The 20,942-nt window shown below is 41.9% G+C and overlaps 1 protein-coding gene across 2 annotated transcripts in view; it reads right to left on the bottom strand.

Annotated features, from left to right (window-relative positions):
* GPC6 (glypican 6) overlaps nucleotides 1-20,942 on the bottom strand; it is a 1,173,136-nt gene that overhangs the window by 4,492 nt on the left and 1,147,702 nt on the right. For both annotated transcript variants that reach the window (XM_015121307.3, XM_077973856.1), the window contains one exon: nucleotides 4,308-4,483. In XM_015121307.3, coding sequence (XP_014976793.3) covers nucleotides 4,308-4,483 — 176 coding nt within the window. The remainder of the gene's footprint in view (nucleotides 1-4,307; nucleotides 4,484-20,942) is intronic.

Raw genomic sequence — 20,942 nt, 5'->3', positions numbered from 1 at the left:
TGGAGATAATTCAACCATGGGGGTGGTTTCCCCCATCCTGTTCTCGTGATAGTGATTGAGTTCTCACGAGATCTGACAGTTTTATAAGGGGCTCCTCCCCCATGGCTTGGCACTTCTCTTTCCTGCCAACTTGTGAAGAAAGTGCCTTCGCCTTCCACCATGATTGTAATTTTCCTGAGGCCTCCTCAGCTATGCTGAACTGTGAGTCAATTAACCGCTTTCCTTTATCATTTACCCAGTCTCGGGCAGTTCTTTACAGCAGTATGAAAATGGACTAATACAACCACCAATCAGGAAAGAGTGGAAACAAAGAGCTCAGCAGATATGGGGCATGGTGGTGGGAGGCCGAATCTTCCCATGCATGGTCCCCCACCCTACCCAACAGGATTGTTTTTAATAGGCAGGGGTGTGACGAGTGGGTGGACTGTACAGAAGTAGGTGTTTGAAGAACAGTTACAATTGATACCCGAGTTATGCAACCCAAGGAATGTGTGAACCCCAGACTCAAGGGGAGGCCACACCTACCATGTTGGCCTTAGAAAGACATTTCTTCTGGCCAGTACTTAAGTTTAAGAAACTCCATTCTTTGCTGTTTTTATATGCAGACTCATTGCTCTAGGAAGATACCATGCTTTTTAATGGATTTTAGAAGAAAAATATAGAAGAGGAAAACAAGTTCTACACAGAGGAAATGAGAGGAGCAGCAGCAATAGTGGTGAGAGGTCTCTATAAATATAACTTTTGGCCACCTTTTCCCCACCTGTGTTCTCTTGTGAGCAAGGATGGACTCCGTCCCAGCCAGCTTCTCCCCTTAAACCAGGAGTTGACAAACTATGACCTGCTGCTTGCTTTTGTATGGTCCATAACTCCAAAATGGTTTATTTACATAAAAAATATATTTTATAGATATCCATAAAGTCTATCTATCTATCTATCTATCTATCTATCTATCTATCTATCTATCTACCTACCTACCTACCTACCTACCTACCTACCTACCTATCTATCATCTATCTATCTATCTATCTATCTATCTATCTATCTATCTATCTATCTATGATAGGGTCTGGCTCTGTTGCCCAGGCCCAGTTATGTTGCCCATAACTCACTGCAGCCCCAAACTCCTGGGCCTAAGTGACCTTCCTGCCTTAGCCTCCCAAGTAGCTGGGACTGTAGGCATGTTCCAGTGTACCTGGTGGTTTGTATAGTTTCAAGTGTTTGAAGAAAATCAAGTGAAGAATAATATTTTATGACATGTAAAAAGTGTATGTGAAATTCTCATTTCAGTGTCCATATATGAAATTTTATTACAATCCAACTCCCCCCATTCACATATGTATTATCACGTTAGACCAGCAGTGTGGGGTTGTGCTGGCAGAGATGATGTGGCCCTCAAAGATTAACAGATTTAATATATGGCCCTTGACAGAAACAGTTGGCCATTCTCTGCTTGAAACCAAGGCCCAGGTACCCCCAGAGTATGTCGACCCAGGGTGGCATCGTCCCTTCCCGCCCAACTTGCTTTCTTCCCTATTCCCACTTCTCACGGGCTTGATTCCTTCTTTTTTGGCAAACCCTGTCACTCAAACCTGGCCCAGATCAGGCTGCCGATTACTAGCTTTATGAAAGTACTTATTACCGCTTGGAGATGTATTATTTATGTGCCTGTTCACTTGCTTACTGTTTATCTCCTTCTCAAGAATGTCAACTAAAGACACAATCTTTGAGAGGGTAGAGATTTGGTAAATCCTGTTCATTTCTGTACCTCTAAAGCCTTCAGTGGCCCCTGGCATACAGCAAGTGCTCAACAAATACTTGCCTAATAAATAAATGTGCTTTGGGCAGTTACTCAACTTTTGCAGTTTCCTCACCTAAACAAATACAGATGACAACGTTGACCTTGGAGAGAATGTGTGAAGAGTGCTCGAGGACACCAAACCCAGTGCTGCCAGATGGAAAAAACATGGTTCCTACAGCACAGGAGACCTGGAATGTACCCTGACAGTTGTTATTTAAAAGCACAGGGTAAGCCAGTTAGACTTATTGAGGCTTTATTTCCTCCCCTGTAAAAATGATAGTAATAACATCTATCTGTTATGAGAAATCATGTTCCTGGAAGGGCTCAGGAAACTGGAAGCTTTGTGAGGACATTAGCTATTTCTCTCACTTGCTCAATGATTTCCAACCAATATCCCTAAACTCCTCCCTGCTAGTCTGAAATGGTGATGCCCTGTTGAGCTGCTCCTGACAAACCAGGGCCAGCTTTAGCTGCTGGATGCTACTTAAGTAAAGCTGGGGCAATGTAGGGACTCTTCTAATGTCCTCTTGAATGAGAAAGATACAATGAGAGAAACGAGCACAGTTTCCTTTTTTAATGGGACATCTAAATACCAGATAAGATCACTTCAATACACTATACTAGGTTTTTAACATTTTCTCTGATTTATCTTTAGTGGCCTTTACAAGGGGGAAAATTCCCGTTAATTAAATTAAGAGATATCAGAATTGCTAAGGGAATTGTTCTGAACACTGGTGTCATGAACAAGAAGTAATACAACCTTTACAGAGATATTATTACAATGATTTACAATATTAAAAAATGTGGGAAGCAAATATGACAAGAGATTTTGGCTGGAAAAAATAATGGTCCCATCTCTGTCTGAAAAGGAATCACGAATGTAAATATTAAGGGATGGGATGAATAACTTAAAAAAATGTCCAAAGCAATAAGGATGCTGATGGTTATAAAATGCGATAATGGTTTGTATGACAGACACTAGCCTAAAATAGAGGGGCCACATTTGGTGCTTGGGTTAGAACTCAGGGATCCTCTTAATTGTTGATTTTACTTTCTTTTGAGGGGAAATGGAGTAAGAGCTCTGCCTCCTGGCCATTCCCTGAGCTTTGCAGCTTGATATGTGTATAACCTCTTTAGGTCAGAGAGGAGTGAGAAGCAACAAACCCAAGCCAACTAATTCTTATGTATCTTGAATTCATTTCAATAGCCACTCTCTAGATAATAGAGCATTTTATTTAATGGAGAAGACAATGGATAAAATGAGAGGTGCTAATAAGGGTGAAACAACAATGGCTAAAACCTGTGTAATGTTCTCTTCTGAAGAGGAAAGGAAGGGTTTAGTAAAAGGAGGAGAGATAATGGGATTATTTTGAGGAATTTTACAGCAATAACGTCCATTGGGTTGGTAATTATTCTGTGTTTAGAAAATTATTTTTTTGAGTTCTTTAAAATGGAATGAAGCACAAAAATTTTCTGCAGGGGATAACTTGGTAGGCTGATGACTATGACTGATATGACTTGAGGTCTTCTATCTATAACTTATTCCTTTCTATCTCATTAATTCAAGCACACAAGCATCATCTTATGATTCAGTAACCAAATTACAGAATCACTGGCAACTTCACATCTTATGTTCAAGAATCCTTGTCCTGGGAACTCTCTTTGTAAGGGTAATATTTTTAAAAAGCAACAAACAACAATGACAGAAAATTTTTTTTTTGTAGTTATTCATCTTGAAACCACTCAGACAAAACCCATGTATAGTTTCATGTCAATGTTCACTTAATAGTCTTCCAAATCATTTTTGATGCTGCTTTGATCCTTAATGAAATAGTCATGTGTAATATTGCACTAGAATTTTACAATTTCTCTCAATATTTCAGATACAAATGTCTATGGGTTGTGTGTGTGCATAGTTGGATAGAGAGGGAAATGATGTAGCTGAACCTGCTCACTACCCGCCAGACACTATCATAGCTCCTCAAATAAGGCTTCTAAAAGCCTCTGAAGCAGGGATGCTTCCCATTCTATAGAAGAGGAACCTGAGACTCAAGAAGTAGAGTAATTTGTAGAGACTCTGATTAATAAAGAATGAGGGATTCTAGCTCAGGCTTGTCTAAGCAATCTGCTGAGCTTTCTTCTTTTGGTGGGAATAGGGCAGAAGTTTGGGTCAGATGCGAATACTGATGAGGACAGGAGAAAGTGAAAAATTACTTTGCTGTTTTGTCATTAATGAATCAACTGGTAGATGAAACTCAATTTCAGCTTTGGTATGGCTGAACGTAATCCATTGCAATTATTACTTGTGTTGTGGAATTTATGATTTTATTCGTATCCTATGTTTTGTGGATCAGAGCTCTCTGTCCAAAACACTATAAGAAGCATCACAGCCTGCGGAAGATTGAGAAAAAATTAAAAGGGCATATTGCTCTTGAAGAAAGTCAGGGCGTTGTCTTCTAAAACCATTTTTTACTCTGAAAGTTTCTGGTGCTGGGAAGGATTTTCTTACTTGTGTCCTGGAAATTGACATCATTGCCATTGTAGGCGTTTTTCAGTTTGTTGGTCATCACACGGAGAGCCATAATCTGCTGTCTGATGAACGTGTCGGGCCGAGTGATGTCCACGTCCACCTCGGGATTGTTGATCTGGTTGGTGAGCCCATCATTCATGATCTCAGGCAAGTATCTGCAAGGCAGAGAGGGAGAGAACAGCTCAGAGAGATGCCACAGAAACCACAAAACCAGATGCTGCCATGCAAAACCAGATGACTGTCTCTGACAGTCGGCCAAGACACCTGGCAAAAACTGGATCTGGTTCCTGGAAAAAAATGTTAGATAGTGAAAACACGGAATACAGTTTTTTCAGACGAAGATGTGGCTAAAATAGCCTCAGGCTCGTTTTTTTAAATGGCACTGAATTCTTAGGTAGGTTTGCCTACAAATAAATGCGAAACTGGGGACCTATGAGAAACCACTTGTATTAGTCTGTTCTCACACTGAAACATACATACCTGAGACTGGGTAATTTAGAAAGAAAATGAGGTTTAATAGACTCACAGTTCCACATAGCTGGAGAAACCTCATAATCATGGTGGAAGGTAGAGGAGGAGCAAAGGCACATCTTATGTGGTGGCAGGCAAGAGAAGTGCCAAGCAAAAGGGGGAAAAGCCCCTTATAAAACAATCAGATCTTGTGAGAACTCACTATCATGAGAGCAGCAGCCTGGGGTAACAGCCCCCATGATTCAATTACCTCCACGATTCAATTACCTCCCACCATTTCCCTCCCACGACACCTGCAGATTGTGGAACTAAATTCAAGATGGGATTTGGGAGGGGAGAGAGCCAAGCCACATCACCACTACTTCACATTAATGACTCTTTCCTCCCTCCATCCCAAATGTTAGCTTAGGTCAAGGATTCGATAGCTTCCTCAGTTCTGCTAATGTTGGTAGTCAGAACGGGGCTTATAAATTACGTATGATCCGAGAGAGTTTTCTGTGGGGATGCCCATTCTTAACTGCAGAGGCACTACCTCAGATCTTAATCAGAAGAAATTCTGGATATGAAAAACCTGCTTTGGGGACATTTCAGAAGTCAGCAGTGGTTACTGGAATGATTGAGGTGTCTGTTAGGGTTTTTATTTTGTAGTAGAATCTTGGGTTTAATTAGGTAGATTTACCAATGTTCAGTAAAACAGAAGGGTAAAATCATCAAATGATTCCGAGTTTCACTTTTCTTTCACTTGTATCAAAATGTCAAAATTGTCAGTCCTTCAATGTGAGCTGCTGAAACTGCCTAGGGGTATTTATATAAGTGGAGGCTAAAGATCTTGGAAATGCACTTGGGGCCCTCTGTGACTGCTTACTCCCACCATCTGTCCATCTTCCAGTCCTCTTCCTCTTCTTCTCACAGAGCTTCTTATACCTGCTTCTATTTTCCCATTTCCCATTTCTCTCACTGGAGAGACACCCCCTGCAGCCTCCAAGTGACCCCCCCACACTCTTCTTTCCTCTCTAGAGCATCCTGCACATGCTGTGTGATTTTTAAAAAATATTGCTTTCATCATATCACTCTTCTCTTTAAAAACTTTTGAGGATGGTAGCTAATGTTCAATAACTACCAGGCACTGCAGTAAACATTTGACACACATCTTTAAATTCAGCCCAACAGCAAGTCTAGGAGATGGGGAGTATTTTATCCTTGTTTTATCAAACAGAAAACTGAGGCTTAGTGAGAATAAGCAAATGTGCAAAGTCACAGAGCTAATAGCTGCCAAAACCATGACTTACACCCAGTCTAGCTCTGGAGCCCCAGTGCCCAAACCCTGCCCCAAACTGCCTGGAGGATCATCAACTAGAATTCACATGTTATAGCTCAGCAATCAAAGGGTCTCCACCCACTTCCACTTTCTCATACTCTCTCCAGGGACACTCCTTGTCTTATAGAGTTGACTCCCTGTAGCCATCCTATGCTTTGCTGTCCTACAGGTTTTCCTTGCATAGTGAAATTTCCCATTTAAGTCCCAAATACCCTTAATGACCCAGGCCTATCCTCACTTTCTCTTCAAGATATTTCCCAGCTTTCAGGGATCTGCCCACCCTTTTGTCAGGCTGCCAGGTTTGGTTGGGCATTTCGTGCGCTGCACAGACTCACCCCTCGAAGCTGCAGGAGTGAGTTGGTGCTGCAATCCAGACCACAGCTAAGCTACACCCCTGCAGGGCACCATCCACCAAAAGGGGTGCCTTTTTCTTTTCTTTTTGGTACTCTTTTTATTTTAGAAAACTTCAATACATATAAAAGTAGAGACAATAACATAATGAACCCCCATGCACCCATCTGGGTGCTTTTTCCTAATTCCTACTAAGGTGCTATGTTTGTCTGTGTCCTGGTAAGAAACAGATGGCACACTCAAAGGGGTGACAAAGAGAGTTTAAAGAAGAGGCTACTTATAAAGGTTGAACAAGTTAAAGGAAACCAGCCCAGAGAGGTGACGCTCCCCAGGGCTGGCCACAGGAGAGGGGGCCCCGGGGGATAAGGGGAAGAAGTTGTTGGTGGAATGAACAAGAACTGATCCCACAGAGAGGCACCCAATGACACGGCAACAGCCAAACCAAGATCTATCCCCTGATAGGGGGCCGGGGGAGGAGGCCCTGACCCCTGTAGTCCCTCCTCTTGACCTCCAGCTGCTGCCTCTCATTGGCTGAACCAATTGGAAGCTGGTGGGCAAGGGAGCCCAGATGATACAGCTTGTAGAGGTCCTCCAGGGCCAGGGCCACAGTGGAGGGATGAAGACTGGGTCTGACGGGGAATCAGGACATCCACCTCTGGCCCTCTACAGGCCCAGGACAGCCCTACCTAATTGGCATTACTGTTATTCTTTTACTCGCTCAACTGTTGTTGCTTGAAAGCTCAAAAAGCATCTTTTCCTCTATTTTGTTATTCCTATTTACATATTCTTGTATAATATCCATGTGCTTGAAATTCTTCCCTTCCTGCAAGTGATTTTCCAAGTCTGGAAACCAAAGGCTCTATCCATCAACCTCCAAAAGAAGAACTACACAGAGAAACTTTGGTATTTAAGCTGTTTTTCAGGTATTGAATCTTACGCTTGATGTATTTGTATATGAAATGGTTTACTCATTTTAAATCAGAGGTCCCAAGAATAAGCTCCATGTCTTCATCCATATCTTGAACAAAATCGACTTCACAATGCTCACTAAATAATAAACACACGGAGTGCATTGTAAATTCTTTTCCATGAAGCTCCAACTATTTACTGCTCTAAAAAATGGCCTCATAGAAAATTTTAAAAGCCGTGGACTCATATCTCTTTCTTTTGCCATAAAGCATAACTTCCATCCTGCGTTTTAATATATTTGGTATGTAAATAAATTTCTGTTTGTTCCTGAGACTTTTCCTGATGTAATTTCTAAAATATGCCATTGGCTAGCCATAAGTAGAAAGCTGAAACTGGATCCTTTCCTTACTCCTTATACGAAAATTAATTCAAGATGGATTAGAGCCTTAAATGTTAGACCTAATACCATAAAAACCCTAGAGGAAAACCTAGGTAGTACCATTCAGGACATAGGCATGGGCAAGGACTTCATGTCTAAAACACCAAAAGCAACGGCAGCAAAAGCCAAAATTGACAAATGGGATCTCATTAAACTAAAGAACTTCTGCACAGCAAAAGAAACTACCATCAGAGTGAACAGGCAACCTACAGAATGGGAGAAAATTTTTGCAATCTACTCATCTGACAAAGGGCTAATATCCAGGACCTACAAATAACTCAAACAAATTTACAAGAAAAAAACAGCCCCATCAAAAAGTGGGCAAAGGATATGAACAGACATTTCTCAAAAGAAGACATTCATACAGCCAACAGACACATGAAAAAATGCTCATCATCACTGGCCATCAGAGAAATGCAAATCAAAACCACAATGAGATACCATCTCACACCAGTTAGAATGGCGATCATTAAAAAGTCAGGAAACAGGTGCTGGAGAGGATGTGGAGAAATAGGAACACTTTTACACTGTTGGTGGGATTGTAAACTAGTTCAACCATTATGGAAAACAGTATGGCGATTCCTCAAGGATCTAGAACTAGATGTACCATATGACCCAGCCATCCCATTCCTGGGTATATACCCAAAGGATTATAAATCATGCTGCTATAAAGACACATGCACACGTATTTTGTTGCGGCACTATTCACAATAGCAAAGACTTGGAATCAACCCAAATGTCCATCAGTGACAGATTGGATTAAGAAAATGTGGCACATATACACCATGGAATACTATGCAGCCATAAAAAAGGATGAGTTTGTGTCCTTTGTAGGGACATGGATGCAGCTGGAAACCATCATTCTTAGCAAACTATCACAAGAACAGAAAACCAAACACCGCATGTTTTCACTCATAGGTGGGAACTGAACAATGAGATCACTTGGACTCAGGAAGGGGAACATCACACACCAGGGCTATCATGGGGAGGGGGGAGGGGGGAGGGGGAGGGGGGAGGGATTGCATTGGGAGTTATACCTGATGTAAATGACGAGTTGATGGGTGCTGACGAGTTGATGGGTGCAGCACAGCAACATGGCACAAGTATACATATGTAACAAACCTGCACATTATGCACATGTACCCTAGAACTTAAAGTATAATAATAATAAAAAAAAGATAAAAAAATAAAATAAAATATGACATTGGATTGACTATTACTGACAGGCAATTATATGAGCTAGGATCCGTGAGCTCTACCTAATTGTTACAGCCTATTGGAATAAACAATAGCAGGTGCAGCCCATCTTTTGCTGACAGCAGAGCTGAGAGGTGATGGTCGATTCTGGTGTTGCTCCTCTCCATTTTGGGAAATGACTGTTGCAGCTGTACCTATGCTGAGTCAGAGGCGAGCTTTGTTTCTTTCAGATGCTGTGTGCACTGCATGGTTAGCCGAGACTCATTTATCAGGAGCTCACTGCAATAGCTTACTTGGGAATGCCACCCCTGGGAGTCTGAACATCCAGGAACAATAAGAGACTGCCAAGTAAACCCAGCCTCTAACTGTGCCCACTGATGCTCAGCTGCTTACAATAAAAACAAGAGTGCATCCATGTCCTCAAGAGCCTTTTCTCCTTTTGGTGTATTCAAAGGGTGACTTTGGAGACACTGTGAAAACTTAAACCTAAAACAGCTGAAAATAAAAATGGTCATTTGGTCACTCCAGAGGTAAGTCCTGAATCTAAATCTATAGATGTCCATTGTGCGACCCAAAGGGTCTGTGAAAGCCCCACTCAGCATGAGGACCTCAGAGCCCATTTATTTCTTGCCTCTCACATTTGGTTTCTTTACATAACACTCCTGTCCTGCAAGAACAGACACCTCTTTGAGCCCACAATGTTATTCCTCCTATTGGATTTTTGCACAGCTTTTTGACATGACAGCATCCTGTTTTTGCACCATCATATCCCTGGGCGACATAGAAGGAGAATCTTGGCACAGAGAGCCCAGGTTCCAAGGCTATGGATGCATGTTTACCTGGTGGATCCAGCCTTGGGAGAAGCCAGAAGTGAGGACAACCTGGAGAGTTGAGCAGGGATGTCATGGTTTGCCAATGCAGCCTGCCCTGGGCAAGTGGGTGGCATCCATGAACAGCCAAGCACAGCTTCCTCATTTGGGTTGCCTTCTGTTCTGCAAGAGTATGGCGAGGAACTAAATCTTTGAATTTTACAGAATTATTTTTCTTTGCATCTCACTGCATATCATAAATGTCGGTGTCCTTGACTACATTCAAACATTACAACTGATTAGGGTGGAAGAGTCCTATGGAAATTTGGGGGATGAGAGGGTTGATACATCCAGTCCTGTGGGTAGAGTTGACAGTTCTTGTCATCTGAGAGATATTAAACACAACCATCCCCGCAGAAGTTTCCCAGCAGCCAACCACAGCCTCCGCTATTCTCAACATTCGACATCACTCCTGACAGTTTAACCAATGCTTCCAGAAAGACCCTGCTGATATGTGCATGTGCTTAGTATTTCTCATCATCACGTTAATGCTAGCAGCTGTTTTGATGTAAGGCACTGCATATTGGGGGAATAGGTCACATGACTCTCAAGATTTAATGAAATGTGAAAGCCAGTAGGTCTGAGAAGTGAGGCACTAGCAAGGAAGGTTAGCCCGGTGGTGGTTAGTGGGGGTGTCCTGAATCCAGGTAGGAGCTAAGGCAGGAATGGGGAGAAATGGGGAGCTTGGGTGCCGGCCTGGGCTTCTCTGGTGCACAATTCTTCCCCTGACTGTTACTGCCTCAAGGCACAATGAGAAGGGTAAAGTGAAAGCAATTTCAGTACTCACAAATGAGCTCCACTCAATACACATCTTTATAGCAATTTCAAATTCTAAGCTACCTATTCATTAATGTTAAGCAAGTTTAAGAGTTTTACTCATCTAAATAGATGTAAATCCCTATGTGCAGTGCCAAAATTCAAGACCCCCCAAATTTTCCTCCATCTGCTTTTTAGCAAAACTTCATCTCATCTGAAACAAGGTGAATTATAGTCCTCATGAATCTCACTTAGTGTGAATTTTAATACATTTTGCTGCAGAAATACTAATATGTTTGATTGTGGATTGCAGCCCCAGACCCCACTGGAAGCATGATGTAATATATAACATATTCACTATGGTCTTTTTCTGAAATCTAAAAAGTTGTGGATTCTGAAACACATGTGGTTTCAAGGGTCTCAAATAAGGGACTGAAAGCCTATGGTACAAGCAACCTCTTCTAGAAGATTTCTTAAAAATCTAAGTTTTAAACTTCCCACATATTAGGATGACTATAATTTAAAATAAACAAACAAAAAAATAACAAGTGTTGGTAAAGGTGTGGAGAAATTGGAACCCTATGCACTGCTCTTGGGAATGTGAAATGGTGTAGTTGCTGTAGGAAATAGTATAGCAGTTCCTCCAAAAATTAAAAACAGGGCCGGGCGTGGTGGCTCATGCCTATAATCCCAGCACTTTGGGAGGCTGAGGAGGGTGGATCACCTGAGGTTGGGAGTTTGAGACCAGCCTGACCAACATGGAGAAACCTCGTCTCTACTAAAAATATCAAATTAGCTGGGCCTGGTGGCACATGCCTGTAATCCCAGCTACTCAGGAGGCTGAGACAGGGGAATTGCTTGAACCTGGGAAGCGGAGGTTGTGGTGAGCCAAGACTGCGGCCATTGTACTCCAGCCTGGGCAACAAGAGCTAAACTCTGTTTCAAAAAGAAAAAAAAAGAGAATTACCATACGATCCAGCAATCGCATATATATACACCCAAAGTACCAAGAACCAATGTTCATAGTACCATTATTATATATATGAATAATAAATATATTATTATTACAGCTGCTACTTGGAGTCATGACACCACCAGGCTAACCTTCCTTGCTAGTGCCTTCTCAGACATATTGGCTTTCAATCTCATTATTATATATATGAATAATGGTACTGTGAAGAGAAGTATACAGATATCTTTGGGATATCCCAAAGAATGAAAGGCAAGGACTTGAGCAGATATTTGTATACCTCTGTTCACAGTACCATTATTCATAATAACCAAAAGGTGAAAGGTGTCCATTTATGGATGAATGGAGAAATAAAATGTGGTATACACATACAGTGGAAATATAATTCAGCCTTAAAAAGGAAAAACATTCTGACATGTGATACCACATAGATGACCCTTGAGGACATTATAGTAAGTGAAATAAGACAGTCACAAAGGACAAATATTTTATGATTCCACTTATATGAGGTACCTGGAATAGGCAAATTCAAAGAGACAGAAAATAGAATGGTGGTCAGCAGGGCCTGAGGTAGAGGGGAGGGAATTTATGTTTAATAGGTACAGAATTTCAGTTTATGAAGATAAAAATGTTCTGTGGATGGATGGTGATCACGATGGTTGCACAACCACGTGACTGCACTTAATGCCACAAAACTATCCATGGTACAATGGTTTATGTTTTTATGTTTGGTATATTTCACCACAATGTTAAAAATTCAAGTTTTAGTTATAACTATACTAAAGTTCTTAATAAGAATTACTTTTTTTCCTTTACATTTTTCTTGGATGGAAAGTTGGATTATTCAACGCAAACTGTGACCTTCTGCTTTAACTATATTTATAAATTCTTGAGGACCGTTAAGCTAGGGTTGTCTGAGGCACTAGGGACTTCATGAGATCTGACATCGAGATATGGTTCATTGCCTAAGGGCTATGTATGACTGGGTCACCTGTGATCTCTCTGGGACCCAGCAGTGTGACCATGGACAAGTCGTTTAGCTATTTTATATAATTATTTGCTATGCAATTTTAATGTACTTTTATGAAAATTAAGTTGTTAACATGGCTCCCCAAATTGCCAAATTAATTTCTTATGAGTGGCTGACAGTAGCAGAATCTGAAGTTTTAAAGCCTGAATTCCTGTTCAGAAGAAGAATTTGCTGTGGCTCTTTTCCAGTTGGAGAATGTGAGGCAGGAAATGGTCTGGGGATACTTTTGGAGAACACATAGCTCTTTGGTTGCAGTAGTAAGCAGGAGCGAAATTCTTTGACTCGGCCTCTTAATTCATTGGCAGGAACTCCCCCAACCCATTCTTTCTTAGTAGACCTGCAGTTTGCAAACTACAGAGCAGAAAGCAAAAAAAGACCCATGAGCCAGTTTTCAGGAATGACGAGTTGTGAACAAGCAACATGCTCCCTTCTTCCTATTTGCGGCCAGCTCTGCCTAACATTTTTTTTTTTCCCATTTGCAAGAGGTTCACACAGCTTCCTCCCTGCCAGGACAGTCAGGAAGTCTTTATGGGGTCCTCTCTCTTCAAGCGTGTCTGAAGAAGGGAAGTGGGCATTTTAGAACGCCTGGCTTGACAGTAGCCAGTTCTTTCCTAAGACAGAATTCCCACTGATATGGTTTGGATTTGTGTTCAAATCTCATGTCAAATTTTAATCTCCAATGTTGGAGGTGGGTGATGGTGGAAGGTGACTGGATCATGGGGGTGGGTTTCTCCTTTGGTGCTGTTCTCATGATAGAGTTCTCACGAGGGCTGGCTGTTTAAAAGTGTGTGGCTCCACCCCCTTCCCTCTCTTCCTCCTGCTCCAGCCATGTAAGACATGCCTGCTTTCCCTTTGCCTTCCACCATGGTTGTAAGTTTCCTGAGGGCTTCCCAGCCATGCTTCCTATACAGCCTGTGGAACCGTGAGCCAATTAAACCTCTTTTCTCTATAAATTACTCAGTCTCAGTTATTTCTTTATAGCAGTGTGAGAATGAACGAATACACCCACTTTTCCAAGGTGTTTGGCTTGGTATATATTGGATATTTTATAGTTCTTTAAAATGCAGCTAGAGTGCTTTGGGTCATACTCCAGAATTAGGTTAAAACAATATTGTCCTCAAGACTGCCAAGTCACTATCTTTGACAGATTTGCCATCATCATACATCATCCCATCTCCTTCCATCTGTTTAGACTTACCCAGTCGTGACTTGCTGTTTTCATTGGTTAGTCAATCCACACTCTGTGGTGAGTGACTGATCTATTTTCTAGATTTTTCTACTTTTCCTATTTCTTACAATTTACTGTGTTTACCTCCTGGCCTTGGGAAGGATTTCCTTGGGGACACAATATTTCTGTCAAGATCAGGTGCCTTGAAAAACAGCAGAGGCTCCCTGCAAAAGTCATGTTTCCAACGGGTCCAATTAATTTTGTCCCTCAGCCAGCTCCTTGATAGCCTCCTCCCAGAAAGCATTTTAAAGAAAGGACACAGTGACAGCTCAACACTGCCTTACAAGGAGCAACATTGGAAAGCTGTTTCACCAGTTTTATGTGGGAGAGGGAGGAGTCTGGAAATGACTGACTCAAGACCTCTGAAGACTCTGAAATAATTTATGTCCTATCAGATAACACGTGTGCCGGTGGGACTTGGCTCTCAGACCGGCTTTCATTTTTCCTACCCTGTCTCATTGTCTGCCATACTTTCCTTTTCTTTTTAATCCCGCTGGGTTTGGAAAAAGGGTCTGTGTGAAGGAAAACAATGCTACAAGAAGTTAGAGGTGATGCAGTTTAATACGGCTATGTTCTAAAAAAGAATCTGCCTCTTTATGAGCAAAAAGGTAAGGGCCTATTTGAACACCATTAGGGCTTTATTTTTTCTTTTGCTGCTGCCTGACAAAGTTCTAACCTGTATATGCTAACCATATAAAAGTTTTATTTCCTTCCAAGCCTATGCTTTCCTGCCTCCTACCTAATCATTCTTTTCTAGCTTCTGTACAGACAGCTCATTCCGGCCACCGACTGCCCAGAACGACCTTCTCAGGGATGACTGATGACTGCAAATGTCCTCCTAGGGTCTCGCAGTTCACCCCAGGAACTTTGGGAGGCCTAGATTTGTAACCTGCACCATGAGTCTTTAATTTTTTTCCCTTTGGCCTTCTAGATTATTATTGATTTTCCTCTGTAACTTACTAGCTTCCTTTCAGTTCCTATTTGTCTGAGTTGAGTCAGAATGTTGCTGTGTCTTCTCACATTTACCCCTGAGAAGTTGCTTAGGTAAGTGAAAAATGGAAGAAGTAGAAGTTACACTTGCAAACTCGCTTTCCTGCTGGCCACTGAAGACGACTAGGCTGTCTTTCTCAAGTGACAGACACTGCCATGAACTCTAAGAAAAATCCTTTATTAGCTCTTGTGATAAGTAGGATGTGATTCTGGAAACAATGTCTGTGTGCCATCAAAATTCACATGTTGAAGCCCTAATCCCCAGTGTGATGGGACTTGGAGGTAGGGCCATTTGGGAGGTAATTAGGGTTGAATGAGATAATGAGGGTAGATGATTTCTCATACCAGTGCCCTTATAAGAGAAAGGAACCAGGACTCTCTCTGTCTCTCTAAAGATACAGTAAGGAGGCCATTGTCTATAATAAGCTAGGAAGAGAACCCACTCTGCTGGCACGCTGATCTTGGACTTCCCAGCCTCTAGAACTATGAGAAATACATTTCTGTTGTTTAGGCTATTTTATCTATGGTATTTTTTTGAGCTAAGACACTAATTGAATCAAATACTGACCAAGAATGCAAAATATTCATCCTTGCCACTCATCAAAATGACTGACACTATTAAAGACTAGAGGTTTGTGTGGATGATATCCTGTATTGTGAAGGCTGTGCTATATTTCTAACTTAAAATTCTCTCCTGATGCACATGTGAAGCCTATGCAATTCATTGTTGAGAAGACTTCAACCTTGTCCATAACCTGGCTATCATTAGTGGGTGATGTTACAATTGAACCATGTGAACTCCTAACTCATATTGCTGTTGTTATTTTTATTATAAGAAAAGCCCCATTAAGGAAACATTAAGGGTATCAGTGAAGAAAAAACTCCCAAAATTGCAACATGCTCCCTGAGGCTTGGGTGTGGACTGAAAAAGGTAATATCTTACATGTTAATAGGGACATCTAAAACACCAGATAAAACACATGGTTGCCAATTGAATGTGAATTTCAGGTAAACAATGAATCCTTTTTTTTTAGTATAAGTGTGTTCCATTTGTTGTCTGTTATCTTTATGTGCTAGATCTGGCAATCCTGCCTTCAAGCCTTGCTACTCCAAGTGTGGTCCCTGGACCAACAATAACTGCATCACCTAAAAGCTTGTTAGAAATGCTGAATCTCACTCAGGTTCTACCCCAGACTTACTATCTCGGCTTGGGCTTCTATGACAAAAATCCCGCACCTGGCAGTTTAAACAATGCACATTTATTTCTCACAATTCTTGGGATCATGGTGTTCAGGACCAAGGTGCTGGCATATCCTGTGTCTGACGAGGGCTCTCTTCCTGGTTTGCTGATGGCTGCCTTCTTGTTGTGTCCTCACATGGCAGAGAGAGAGAGAGACAGAGAGAGAGAGAGAGAGAGAGAGGGAGAGAGAACCTTTCTCATGTCTCCTCTTACAACGCTAGTAATCCCATTAATGAGGGCTCCACCCTCAAGACCTAATTATCTCCCAAAGACCCCACCACCAAAGATGATTGCACAAGGGGTGAGGATTTCAACTATGAATTTCTGGGGGACAAAAACATTCAATCCATAGCACTTACTGAATCAGAATCTGCATTTTAATAAGATTTCCAAGAGTTTAGCCTGCACCCTAAAGTTTGAGAAGCACTGTTTCAGGACTACAGACTATTTTTATTGAGATATCTCATTGATCTTCACATTGTCCCAGGAAGTTGGCAAGGAAAGAGGAAGCAGGGAAGACACTCCCTTTTAAACCACTTTGTTTAACCCATTCTTGTTTTCAGAATGAAGATTTAAATGCTGATAGGGTCACTGTGATTGGGCACACCTGCAGTTTCCTCCCATCAAAGGGCAGAGTCTCCTCTTACCCCACCTCCTGTTCCAGACCTTGTTTAGCTACAGAGGCAGAGAGAGATCTGTCAGAGATGGGCGAGGGTGGAGTGACTTGGGGGAGCTGCGGGATGAAAGTGGATTCAAACCTTAGGGGAGCCACTGCTTACACACCCTTAACCACAGTCTCACCCCTGCGGATTGCACCCTGCAGCCTGCCACAGCAGCCATCGCTCTGTGTATCCTGTTCTATTTGAAGTCGTCATCAATTTCAACTGGTGCCATTACTTAATAACAGCTTTTTAAAAAACAAGATAATCACTGGAGTAAATGGAAATATCTACCGTAAGAGTCATTTTCATGTCAGAAATGTTAAAATTTGAAATAGGTATGTTTCTGAATCAAGGAAGTACAGTAGAGAGCTATGGAGCATGTTCAGAAAGTAATCAGGAAAAATGAGGGTGATGGAAGACAAGCCTGAGCAAACAGTGAGATAGGACAAAAGGCTGCATGAGTGTGTACAAACAGAAAAATGTGGCCGAAGGAGTCTGGTAGATAAAACAGAAAGACAGGAAGAAATGTCTGGTTTATTGGAGACCTATCGCACAGGCTTGAGTTTATAAACTTCAGGCATGACAATCTCTATCAGTTCTAATAAGCATCTCTGCTTCATATCTATTAATACTTGATGGATTTTTTAAAAAAATTATTTCTTCTTCTTTTCTATTTTTATTTTTTAGAGATAGAATTTCACTCTGTTGCTCAGGTTGGAGTACAGTGGCACAATAATAGTGTACTGCAGCCTCAAATTCCTGGGCTCAAGTGATCCTCCTGCCTCAGCCTCCTGAGTAGCTAAGATTATAGGTGCCTGCCACCATGCCCAGACTATTATTTTCTGTAGACACAGGGTCTCACTGTGTTGCCCAGGCTAGTCTTTCTTTCTTTTTTTTTGTTGAGACGGAGTCTTGCTCTCTCACCCAGGCTGGAGTGCAGTGGCTTGATCTCGGCTCATTGCAAACTCCGCCTCCCAGGTTCATGCCATTCTCCTGCCTCAGCCCCCCCGAGTAGCTGGGACTACAGGTACCCACCACCATGCCCGGCTAATTTTTTGTATTTTTTTTTGGTAGAGATGGGGTTTCACCATGTTAGCCAGGATGGTCTCGATCTCCTGACCTCGTGATTCGCCCGCCCCGGTCTCCCAGAGTGCTGGGATTACAGGCTGCCCAGACTAGTCTTAAACTCTTGAGCTCAAGTGATCCTCCTGCCTCAGCTTCTCAAAGTGTTGGGACTACAGGTGTGAGTCATTGTATCTGACCAGATTTTCTACAAATAAAGTTTCTAGTTCTTTTATTTCGCATAGGTTATAAGAGTAACTTTTCTTTCTTTTTCTTTTCTTTTCTTTTTTAACAACCATTCCTAAACAATTAAAAAGGTCTGTCATCTTAAAACTCATAATTCAAAAGTGTGAAAAAATATGTTGTTATCTGCATTATAAATGGATTGTTACACTTACAAAATACTTTAGTAAATTTCTTCAAGTGAAAAATTTCTCCAATGTTTTTCTAGATTAATTAATATTTGGATAAGAAGAAAGCTTCAATTACATTTAATTCAGCAAGTCTTTATCGGTGATCTATTTGCTATGCTAGTATATAAAAATATAATATTAGGATTCCCTGCTAGTGGAATAATTTTAAAAAAAGAACTAAAGGAAACCATGTAACTGTAATTGTTCAATGGGTACATAATTTGAATCACAAATATTTGACAGCTTCTTTTTTTAATAATATACTTATGCATAATAAAAGATATATTTTATTGGACTAAATTCTGGACTATTCCTACAAGTGATTTCATTGCATTAAACTTGATCATTTTCCCCACCTGCAAAAAATCTTCCAATGGCTTCCCATTGATCTCAGGATAAAATTTAAATCTTGTTCCTGAGGACCGATCCAGGCGTTACCAGTGTGGTCCCTTCCTAAACCTGCAGTCTAGCAGTAGGGTACTGATGTTCCTAGGTTCACTGGGCTCACCCCAGTCACTGTATCTTCTCATGTATTGATCCCATTGCCATCTTGTTGGAGTCTCACTCTGTCACCCAGGCTGGAGTGCAGTGGCACGATCTTGGCTCACTGCAACCTCCTCCTCCTGGGTTCAAGCGATTCTCCTGCCTCGGCTTCCCGAGTAGCTGGGACTACAGGCATGTGCCACCACACCCGGCTAATTTCTGTATCTTTAGTAGAGACGGGGTTTCACTCTGTTGGCTAGGCTGGTCTTGAACTCCTGACCTCAGGTGATCCACCTGCCTTGTCCTCCCATTGTCATCTTGGAGCACTTAATCTATAGGGCCTTGCACAGAGCCTGGGACACAGGGAGTACTTAATCATATTGCTGATGGCCTGGTGGACTGACTCAATGAATGCTGTAGAACCACTCAAGCTTTTATAGAGCTTAGGATCTGTCTTATTTGTTCTCCTAACTTGGGGAGGACAGCATTTAGCTGTTGTTTGTTTAAGAGGTAGGGTGTTGCCATAAAGAAATATTGGGCTAGGATTTGGGAGATTCCCAGCTTTCACCCTTGTTAATTGGTTAACAGTGGACTAATTGTTTACCCTGTCTGGGTTCTTCATCTGCACAATGAGGAACTTGTCTGAACCATCCTGATCTCCTCCACCTCTGACTTCAGTGGTCATTATCTTCCCCATTCATATTCTTGGTGGTGTTTAGTCTCTTCCCCTAACCTCACCCATGGCCTTTTAAAAATATTTCCTTTTGTAAGAAATTGCCTATGGACTAATATCAGCAACCTGTGTGACGATCTATGGGAGTAACAGTTCAAAACCCAGGCTTTGGCCGGGCGCGGTGGCTCAAGCCTGTAATCCCAGCACTTTGGGAGGCCGAGACGGGTGGATCACGAGGTCAGGAGATCGAGACCATCCTGGCTAACACAGTGAAACCCCGTCTCTACTAAAAAATACAAAAAACTAGCTGGGCGAGGTGGCGGGCGCCTGTAGTCCCAGCTACTCGGGAGGCTGAGGCAGGAGAATGGCGCAAACCCAGGAGGCGGAGCTTGCAGTGAGCTGAGATCCGGCCACTGCACTCCAGCCTGGGCGACAGAGCCAGACTCTGTCTCAAAAACAAACAAACAAACAAATAAACAAACAAAAAACCCAGGCTTTATGTTAGCCAAGGCTTAAAGGTAAACACAGATGGGAAACAGAGCAGCTAAAAAAACCAAGCATTTTATTCATTAGGCCATCTGGCCATCCTTCACAGTGTCTTTCTCTACAGTCATCGGGAAAATACAAACTAGAAGCTGTTAATTCATAGCTGAATTTTCTGGCCAAAGGTCTCCTAGCTAAAAAGCCAGACACTGGCAAAATGCTAAGTATTTTTTAGTGGCATGTTGTTAATATCATAACTAATTTCCTTCTCATGATCTATGATTTGATATTGATATTTGGAGCATTTTGAAATAGTGAGAGCTCTTTTCATAGGTATCTTGCTTTCACCTTGCTAAACTCTTCCTGATATGGTTAATAACAACATTAGCAATTGGTACGGTTTGGCTGTGTGTCCCCACCAATTCCCATCTTCAATTGGAATCCCCATAATCCCTGCGTGTTGAGAACAGGACCTTGGATCATGGGAGTGGTTTCCCCCATGCTGTTCTCATGATAGTGAGTGAGTTCTCATGAGATTTGGTGCTTTTATAAGGGACTCTTCCCCCTTTACTTGCACTTCCCTCTCCTGCCACCTTGTGAGGAAGGTGCCTGCTTCCCCTTTGTCTTCTGCCATGATTGTAAGTTTCCTGAGGCCTCCCCAGCTATACGGAACTGTGGGTCAATCAAGCCTCTTTCCTTTATAAATTACCCAGTCTCACGGAAGTTCTTTATAGCAGTATGAGGATGACTAATACAGCAATAGATGCTAAAAAATGCAACTCAGCAGCGTAAGAAACACCTAATGTGCGCCTCCCTTGCACCTCCTGCTTAACTTTTGCAGTTTCTTCTCAATGTAATAGCCATGCACTTTATATTAGTAGCTAAAGATTATACTTATTTTTGTAGAGACAAGGTCTCACAATGTTGCTCAGGCTGGTTTCAAACTCTTAGGCTAAAGCTATCTTCCCACCTTGGCCTCCCAAAGTGTTGGGATTATAGGCGTGAGCCACTGCTCCTGACCAACCACATACCTTCTTGTTTCCTTCTGATCACAGCTGCTTCATATGCTT

This window comes from Macaca mulatta, chromosome 17 (assembly GCF_049350105.2).
Source record: "Macaca mulatta isolate MMU2019108-1 chromosome 17, T2T-MMU8v2.0, whole genome shotgun sequence".
Taxonomy (NCBI): domain Eukaryota; kingdom Metazoa; phylum Chordata; class Mammalia; order Primates; family Cercopithecidae; genus Macaca; species Macaca mulatta.
The sequence above is the reverse complement of the archived record's forward strand: the minus strand, read 5'-3'. Positions and strand labels throughout refer to the sequence as shown.